The sequence below is a fragment of the Pistacia vera genome, unplaced genomic scaffold (genome assembly GCF_008641045.1).
Source record: "Pistacia vera cultivar Batoury unplaced genomic scaffold, PisVer_v2 Contig441, whole genome shotgun sequence".
Lineage (NCBI taxonomy): Eukaryota > Viridiplantae > Streptophyta > Magnoliopsida > Sapindales > Anacardiaceae > Pistacia > Pistacia vera.
This window is the reverse complement of record NW_022196270.1, coordinates 701,552-711,234: the sequence shown is the minus strand read 5'-3', so window position 1 is coordinate 711,234 and position 9,683 is coordinate 701,552. Positions and strand designations below refer to the sequence as shown.

At 34.8% G+C, this 9,683-nt stretch overlaps 1 protein-coding gene across 1 annotated transcript; it reads right to left on the bottom strand.

Moving 5' to 3' along the window:
* Positions 1 to 359: 359 nt before the first annotated feature.
* Positions 360 to 8,923, bottom strand: LOC116144317 (kanadaptin). Its single transcript, XM_031429782.1, has 12 exons — positions 8,433 to 8,923; positions 8,036 to 8,121; positions 7,842 to 7,921; positions 7,222 to 7,277; positions 6,128 to 6,176; positions 5,311 to 5,457; positions 4,967 to 5,062; positions 3,792 to 3,905; positions 3,526 to 3,656; positions 2,967 to 3,208; positions 987 to 1,817; positions 360 to 888 (listed from the first exon to the last, which is right to left on the bottom strand). Exons 1-12 carry the CDS (start codon positions 8,750 to 8,752, stop codon positions 839 to 841), a joined length of 2,202 nt encoding a protein of 733 aa, XP_031285642.1. The 5' UTR covers positions 8,753 to 8,923; the 3' UTR covers positions 360 to 838.
* Between the last annotated feature and the right edge of the window lie 760 nt (positions 8,924 to 9,683).

Genomic DNA, 9,683 nt, shown 5'->3' with positions numbered 1-9,683 from the left:
TGACCTGTTGTTGGAGATTGGCAGAGTGAATAGGGGAGGGGTGAGATGTGTTTTGATTAAAAGGTTGAGGGAAGTGTTTTTTTGGTGATTGAAAGTATTATCGTCACCAAAAATAGACCCTATTTGGCATGGGTTATCGACACCAAGGATAGTGTTTAGAGTGTTTTTACAAGATTTCAAACCTTAAAGAACTTATATGCAATTTGCAAGGGTATTTTTGTTGAATTTCAAACCTTTAAACACCAATTTGACCTACCAATCAAACCAGGTCAACCCAAATCCTGGCCACTTTGCCGAGTTTCACCTCGGGTTGGTTATTAAAATATTGATGCATAACATTGGCATAGAGAGAATGGAGCTAAAAGTAAACTAAAATAATTTTATTTAAACAGAGTATACAACTTGCTTGAACCATTAGTGCAAGTGAATATCGAGGAGAACCGGCCCCACTAACACAGAAAAATTAACAATCCGAGGTGAACATACCCTGTTAGGCACAAGTTGCCTTACTGTAACACCTAAGTTCTTTACATAGTCTTACACAAAGCTTACACAATCACCTCCCATAACGAATCGGTCAATATTGGGTCACAGAAAACCAAGTATACATGATCTCTCAAAATTTTCACATAATTCAACTTGGTCAATGACAATAATGGCATAATCATCAGAGAATCACGGTCTATTTCTATCAAGCACCAAGAAGCACAAAATTGCGAATGATAACTCCCCAGCTTAGTTCCAGCTATTGCATCTTACCTCACTCAACTGTCTCACAATACAGCTTTTTGGTGCCCCTTCAAAGAAGTTTATAAAACCAGAAATTTGGCCTCTCAGTTCAGTACCCATAATGCTCATTGAGTGAAGTTCGTCCATCTCCGGATTGTCCTACATGATGAAACATGACAATCATAAAATCATGAGAAAATACCAAATTATTAAGTGTTGCTGCTATAGACATGAAATACAGAAATAAAAGAATTTACCTTCAGGAGGCACCCATGATTCATAGTCTGAACTGCTATTGAGAAATGCAGGCTTCTCAGGCCCAAGCACTCGTTTAGGCTTTTTCTTATCTTTTCTCGGTTGATTCTCACCCAGCATTTCTCCACTTTTGTACTTTCCCTCATCATCTTCTCCATGATACCCTCTTTTATGTTTCAATAGAAGTGCCACAGCATCCTCAGCCTTCAATTCAGTTCCCACAGAGGAAGATGTTGACTGATCAAGAGCTTTATTTTCAATACCTTCAGGTTGCTCAACTGGGAGCTTTTTCCTAAGAATCAGACCAGAGGTAGCAGACTCAATCCCAGAGTCCACCTTCAGCGAAGCATCGTCAGATTTGCTCAGCATTTTTTGTCTGTCTCCATAGTCTACAAATTGATCAGGCTCTTCAATATTTAAAGCAGCCTCTTCCTTCGGGCCGGCCTTCATTTCCCTATCCTCTACAGCCCCAAGCCATTGAGGCTTTGCAATACTATAAGCAGCACTTTTCTCCTTATTTGTATCACTGACAACCTTGTCAACTTCAGGCTTCTTGTTTGATTCCACAGGAGTGATTGGAGTTGTCTCTTTCCGCATGGAGACATTTACTGGTTCTCCTGATTTACCACTTCCCTTGGGTTCCTCTGGAGCTTTCTTCTTGATGGCAGAAACTGGCATTTCGGATTTGATGGGTTTTGGCTCCTGTGCTTTTGAATCTCTTCTTTTAGCAGCTTCTCCAGCCGGATCAGCAATTTTCAACAAGTAGAAGATCCTATCCAGCTCGGATTGTAGAGTTGATAATTCCTTCTGAAGTTGTTCTGTTTTATCAAGCACTGATGGCAAAATATGGGAAATCAACAAATATAGTAAGTCAGTTTCTTTTAACAAGAATTAGCCAATCATAAACTTAAAAGGAAAAAAAAAAAAATACACAATAGTCTATGCACAGAAGGTGAGAACCAGGTGAAACTTGAAGTATTTGAATCTTGGCTCATTAGTGTGGGTAACTCATGACAAACGTTTATGTGATTATAGACACTGACAGATACTATAGTCAGCATATTTGAATAAAACATTCATGTTCATGGTAGAACCATAAACAAATTACAAGAAGAAGGGGACCTTATNTCATTTCCCTATCCTCTACAGCCCCAAGCCATTGAGGCTTTGCAATACTATAAGCAGCACTTTTCTCCTTATTTGTATCACTGACAACCTTGTCAACTTCAGGCTTCTTGTTTGATTCCACAGGAGTGATTGGAGTTGTCTCTTTCCGCATGGAGACATTTACTGGTTCTCCTGATTTACCACTTCCCTTGGGTTCCTCTGGAGCTTTCTTCTTGACGGCAGAAACTGGCATTTCGGATTTGATGGGTTTTGGCTCCTGTGCTTTTGAATCTCTTCTTTTAGCAGCTTCTCCAGCCGGATCAGCAATTTTCAACAAGTAGAAGATCCTATCCAGCTCGGATTGTAGAGTTGATAATTCCTTCTGAAGTTGTTCTGTTTTATCAAGCACTGATGGCAAAATATGGGAAATCAACAAATATAGTAAGTCAGTTTCTTTTAACAAGAATTAGCCAATCATAAACTTAAAAGGAAAAAAAAAAAAATACACAATAGTCTATGCACACAAGGTGAGAACCAGGTGAAACTTGAAGTATTTGAATCTTGGCTCATTAGTGTGGGTAACTCATGACATACGTTTATGTGATTATAGACACTGACAGATACTATAGTCAGCATATTTGAATAAAACATTCATGTTCATGGTAGAACCATAAACAAATTACAAGAAGAAGGGGACCTTATATGATAAATTGCATCTCATTAATATGCCCTTATTGCTATATCCACTTACTCAAGAACAATTGTGTTTGAACAATAACAGACACAGAAAATTTAGCTGAATCATTTTCATATATAAATTTTTAAACATCAAGCATCACTATTTCTGGAGGTTTTCTCGAGTGTAAAATTCCCACCTAGCTGAGATGAAAGTCCAGACATGAAGGCATCAAGTGCATCTCCAGATTCAGTTTCTACTGCAGTTTCTGATGCCATTTTGTTCTTCTCTTTCTCAAGCAACTCCTTCTTGTCTTCCATTTCTTTCATGATTGCATCTCTCTTATCAAGAAGAGTATCAGCAGTTTCAATTGATTGGTTTTCACCAGATTTCTGAATGGGAGCCCGCTTCTTTGTCCGGTCATAGAATTCATCATCATCACTGAACAATGACAAGCATTAAAAAATAAGTGGTATTATTTAAGTACAAGTAATCATGATCTCTCTAAGGAATAGCATACTTTTATCCTTTCACAACTTGAAGAAGAAAAGCCAAAATTCAGTCTCTCATTTAAAAACAAAGCACACAATATGTAATAATAAATATTGTAAGAAGGTACTAACAAAATAAAGAACCATGAAGATGATTTTACACTGAGGTCCCAAACATTTGCAAGGAGATGCAATCATAGTATGCATTTTCATTTATACTAAATCATCAAAATCTGCCACTCAAAAAAAATTGTGATAAAAAATTACCTCAGATACTCTTCATCATCTTCTGCATCTCCCTTTTTCTTGCCACGAGATATCTTTCCAGATCGCGCACCAATACTTTCTCGAATACTTTCGTTTAATGTCTCTTCCAAGTTTTCAAGTTCTTCCATGATCTATCAAAACTTTCATGTCAAAAGAGAAAAAAAAAAAAGATAGGAGGGAGGAAAAAGAAAAGAGAATTGGCCCCATAAACAACCAGAATTTTATGATTTGAGGCCAGCTAACAATTCATCTACAAAGATCCCCACCTGTGTCATTCTTTGTTCATTCCTAGCAATCTGAGTTTGTTGCCCTTGTGTTAACCCACCTTGACCAATATCTTTAGCACGAATTTGATCTATTTCTCTCTTCATATGAGCTATCTGTAGTTAGAAAAGTGGCGCATAAGCAAACAAGCAGAAATAATCTTTAATAGAAAACACAAGAAAACTATACCTTACAAGTTTAATGGCTATTAAGCTACATTTCACTACTGATATAAGTTTGACAAAAGCTAATACAAAATCATAACTAAAGGAGGCTGCTCACAAGAAAATATGGCATGGTTGGTATGCATTGCATGACTGGAGAAAAACTATGCTGCTATGTCCAGCTCATAAGGATAGTGGCAAACCAACAATAATTTGAACTATAATAGTTTGTACCACTCGATACTAGAATACAACTATAATCAAAAAGGTAGTCATGCAACACAACAACATGGGTGGGGTTTCAGTATAAATTTTAGGAATGCCCAAAACCTATATATGACCTTCCTTATAATAGAAGGACCACAATAACGACAAACACTATCATGGAGAAAAACATGAAAAAGATGAAAGTTAAGCAAAGAAAGAAGAATGAGAAATATCAAACACTAGTTGATTTTCCAGAAAACCAAATTGCAAGCACAAACAACTCTAAATTCCCCTAGGAATTAAATTTTTTAAATTGTTCAAACACCTACTTCCCCACTACTTAGATTGCATTATGAATTGTAGTTTCTTGAAAATTCATTAACTACTATGAGAACAGCTTTCCCACTTCTCACCCACTTTTTGTTTTTCTAATTAATCCTTTCAGTGTTTCTTAACTCTTATGCATCACTCAAATTAAGAGGACCATACCCTCCTTATTTAGAGGTTTAAGCCCTCATTAAATGCCACATTTTTTTTTTTAATTGAAGCTCTCCATTGTCCTGGTTAATTTCAAGTAACCAGCTTCTAACTGAGCACTTTGCATACCATAAATATTACAGTAGAAGATAAAGTTAAATGTGTGGCAATCGAAGTATGCACTTACAAAACAACAATGGCTCAAACATTAATGTAATAATGTTGAAGGAAAAAACTGGAAACAATGCCATCTAAGTTACAGCCAGAGAGAAGTTGTTTTAGACATTTTACTGCTACAAAGGAAGTGTAATAAAGATATAACCACTTGCCTTTTCAGTCCTCTTTATCACTTTCTCGCGGGTTTTTTCCTGCTTCTCTGTAAGCTGTCCTTTATAAGTTTGCCAAGTTACTTCATCAATATCATCCTAAAAATACAAAGGTACATGAGTAGGAAAGACAGAAAATAAAAGTTTTTTGTTTATTTCACATCAAAAGAACCCAAATTGTGAATCAGTAGTATACAGAATATATGGGGCAATTGAAGTAAAATTTTCTGAACTTTAGACTAGAATTTATAGTCAGTCTAAAACCTTTCAGGAAACTTAAATTTGAAACGTATTAGAATGTATGGATATGCATTCTCATGCGATTTTATATTAAATTAAAGACAAACCTCATCTTCTTCAATAGCATCTTCTCCCATGCCCCATGAGATACCATCAGCAAGAGATGCATCCATTCTTGCTCGTCGAAGTGAATTCTCTTGATCTAACATCAATTGTTGGATCTTAGATTTTCTAATTTTTTTCAAGTCCTTTTCCTGCAACGGAAAACCAGATGATACAATATGGCAATCAAAATACATGCAAGTTTAAGCATTAAAAATTTTATTCTATTTATTATTATTATTTCGAGATCACAAACACAGAAATTTACATGTAAACTCAGCCAAAAGTAACACCTACATATTCTGTCCACAAAAGTTAAGATCCATCAAAAGGATCACAAGAAGATCTATACAGTGTAGACAGAACAGCTCAAAAACTCAAATGATCAAATTATTTCTCTATATATGGTCTAGGATAAATGGTATCACATCCTTTATGTAAATCATAACACAAGTTGTAGACCATTAGATCAGGATACTTCAAATGTTGAGATTGCATATAATATATATAATTCCTCAGGTGCATTATGTATTTTAAATTTCATCTTATCGGCTAAATATGCTTTGGTCAACTAGCTTAAAACGGTAAAAATGTGTCACAATTTGTGGAAAAAGTATGGTGCCATGGCTCCTATATATATATATATATATAACTCTAATTTAAGGAGGAGAATTGCAAATGCTCAAAATGGGGTAATGAAACGAAACAGTAAACTACAGAACCAAGTAATTTGACAATTGATAAGTAAAATCTGTAACAGGATGCTATATCATATCTAGCCACCAAATAACTATAAAACTTATATCGTCAAAGAAGCCTTACTGGTGGCATCAAGTCAGATGGTCCTTGAAAAATGTATAATCGAGATGACCTGTGAAAGAATAAACATAAAGAGCAAAAAACATTTATAAATATTAATCATGTAAGTTAGGAAAACCATGAGCATTTCCTGGTAATATCCCCATTTTTTTCCATTTCAAGATATTTAACATACAACCCGATAATCTAGTAGAGGTCAGACTAGAACAAAAAAAAAAAAAAAAAAAAAAAAGGATTATATCACATACCATGATAACACTGAACAAGCTGGACAATTACAACCAAGTCTATGTAGTGTAACCAAGAGTTGATTAAATAACACAATTAACAAAGGAGAAAAGGCACTGCTATACCGTCAACTTTACAGATGAAATAATGATAGGGAAAAAAAAAAAAAAACATCAAGGTTATCAAAGTTTTCAAGTCTTGTTTCAGTTTTATAGATCACCCACATAGTTGTTGACAGAAATCAGTGCCATTAGCTAAGCACTCATAAGTTGATGCAGAATCAAATAAACGTTTGAAGTGCTCTTATTCTAATGTCAGGTCCATGTGTCAGCTTGAAATCTTTTAAAGAGTTTCCTTTACTACTTGGGCCATAAGGAAGTAGCTGTGACTTTCTTAGACCAGACAACTATTCTGTAACTTTAAATCCACTAGAACTAAAATTGATTCTTAAACAAATTGGTTTAGAGGCAGCAGAACTTAGCAGTCTCCTTCATGGAAACACATCACCTGTTTTAAGCTGTTAGTATGAAATTCTTTATGAGCTATTTGCAAGCTAGCTGCTTTTAAGGAGCTTGTACGCAGCTAGCTTCACAAGTATAACAGCAAGACTATTGCCATAGTCAAACCACCATAGATTCATCAAGATACTTCTTAGTAGGACTAGTACACACATAACATGTAAGAATTCCTAGCAGATAAAGCATAATCTACAATAATATTTAGATACCTAGAGTCTGAAAATCACACTAGCCAAGTGAAACAAAAAAAATACATAAGGAGCGTCAAGTGACCTGGAAATGTGGACAAGCAAAACATAGACAAGGAAATAATATCACAAAGTCATTGCAGTCATGTTACATTTCACTTACTGGCCAAAACGAATGACATCACCAACATGTAGGTCCACATAAACCCTTTTCTGCACCTGGTAATATTGGAAAACCAAAGGACAAAAAGATCAGGATTATTGTATTACACTTGTTAAAAACAATGAAAAAGTATTACAAGTTGACTAGCATTCCTATTTAGAGAAAGGAAGATATGAGTTTCACAGGAAAGACTATTTAGGTAGACTGAGATAGTATCAAACAAGTATGAACTTCATAAAATGGGTAAGATATCATTATGATACCATTTGTACGCATACATTTCAATGTGAATTTAAATTAACAGAATGCTAAAATTTGTGAAATCTCAAAAGATTGATATAGTTGCCATGGTTTGAAACTTCTAATTCAAATCACTAAAGTAAAATTACAAGGACAAGTCAAGGTTGAAATTTCTTTTCAATTCCTACGGTATGTTCTTCACACACAAATTGGAGTGGGAAACTGAAAATAATTGCATTGTGACCAACTGAAAAAATTGAATTAAAACATTCCAGTAAATAGTAGAAAGATTCACCTTTCTCTAACCATTTGAAACATGCAATACAATTAGACAGATTCTATAAAAAAACAGTAAGTAAAAAAAAATGGCATTTTGATACCTGATTCTTGTTAATAGAAGTACCATGAGTACTGCCGACATCATACAGATATGCATTTCCACTTCTCTTAAACTGAATAACTGATAATTTAGGAACAAGAGATTCAGTTAGAACAGTTTAACTAACCAATGGAAGCCAGTTTAGAAATATATTATTGCATAGCAAAGAAGAAAATCAGAATAAGAAATATCTACCTGCATGAAATCGAGAAATCGTAGGGTGCTCAAGCACAAAATCACAGAGGTCCACACGTCCAAACATGTAAGCCCCCTTCTCGCACCTGAATAGTAATAACATTAAACCCTTTAACAATCAAGAAAACTGTTATTTTTATTGAGAAAAGATAAGATGCCTCGACGCAAATCCTGGTAATGTTAATGGGAACAACAATTATCACAACTTCATATTTCTTCAACTCAACATTGTGACCAAAGTGCTCAACAGTTTTAGGGACAACAATGTTAATTTAATATTGTCTAACTCGTATTATAACAGTATAAATCAGTAACAAAAACGGGTTACACAACAATACATGACAAGTAGATAACTAATCATCGTTTCATCAGTTTAATAAAAAGAAAATAAACTTACACGTCGAATTGATCAACAATGGAGCCATCCTTGAGGACCTCGACGTAGAATTTATGACAGGGGGGTCCACTCCATTCAGGAATCTTGTAGGGCACGGAGCCATGCTGGGTGACGGAATTTGATTTGTCTTGTTCTTCAGTGTCAGCTGAGGGATTTTCAGAACTCGGATTAGGGTTAGGGTTCTCGGGAGGAGGTGGGGGTGGGGGTGGGGCCATAGGGGCTATCGTTGTCGTTGTCGTTGTTGTTGATGATGTTGAAGAGGTGGCGGGTTCTTCGGCGGGGGGTTTGGGCGGTGGAGGAGGCATGGCGGTTGTCGTCATTGTGTCAAAAATTTGAACACAGAATTTTGCGACAGAGTGGTTTTACAGCGTTTGTGGATTATGGCGGACGGCAACTTTACAGAGGCGGCGATCCGGCGGGTCGGGTCTGATATTGACGGGGCTGGGCTCGTACGTAAAATGGGTTTGAAAAAATTAGCTTAAATAGCCACATAGAAAGGGATTTTGAATTGTAGCAAGTGACACGTCTGAAAACTTCTTATCATATTATCAAAATAAGGTGTCAAGTGACAAAAATGCCCATCTCTTTTTTCTTTTCTTTTCTTTTTTCAGTTTTATTTTTTACTTCTAACATTTTTTTTTTTCTTTTTAATTTTGAAGAAGTGGATATACTGTGATATATAATATTTTTCACTTTTACGAGAAAAAAATAATAGCAAACACATTAAGAAAGTAATAGGAGTTTGAAAATATATACAGTAAACTTAATAATTCAATCATAAAATCCAATAATTTCTCAATTATAACAATAAAGGTTATATTATTAATATATATAATAATTTCTCAAATTTATTTTTTAAATCTTTTTCTTTGATCATTTACAATTATTAAACTATTCAATTCAGCCCTAGGGCACACTTGTCACAAGATTGAATTTCGAATTTCTATATATCAACATTTTAATTGTAATTCTAACCTTTAATCTAGAAGCCAAATCCTTTGTACTCTCTTCCTCCACTCCTTCTTCTCCAAAATTTCTAAGGTATTGTTCATCCCTGCAACAATATCAACATATTTAAAGAGTGTTTGTCTGAGCTTATAAATTCTAAAATTAAATTGATTTATTTATTTATAACTTTTTTTTTTTACTTATAAATTGAGTTTATAAGTAAAAAAAAATAAAAAAATTACCGGCGACAAGAGGGGGTACTTTTTTTTTTTGTTTATAAGCTAATTTTATCAAATATATTAT

Excerpts from the sequence above, each read along its gene's own strand:
- LOC116144317 (XM_031429782.1), bottom strand. The coding sequence starts at position 8,752 with ATGACGACAACCGCCATGCCTCCTCCACCGCCCAAACCCCCCGCCGAA. Across the intron at positions 6,177-7,221 it reads GATGTCATTCGTTTTGGCCA|GTCATCTCGATTATACATTT; the intron begins GTAAGTGAAATG and ends ATTCTTTCACAG. Across the intron at positions 5,458-6,127 it reads CATCTGACTTGATGCCACCA|GAAAAGGACTTGAAAAAAAT; the intron begins GTAAGGCTTCTT and ends TTTCCGTTGCAG.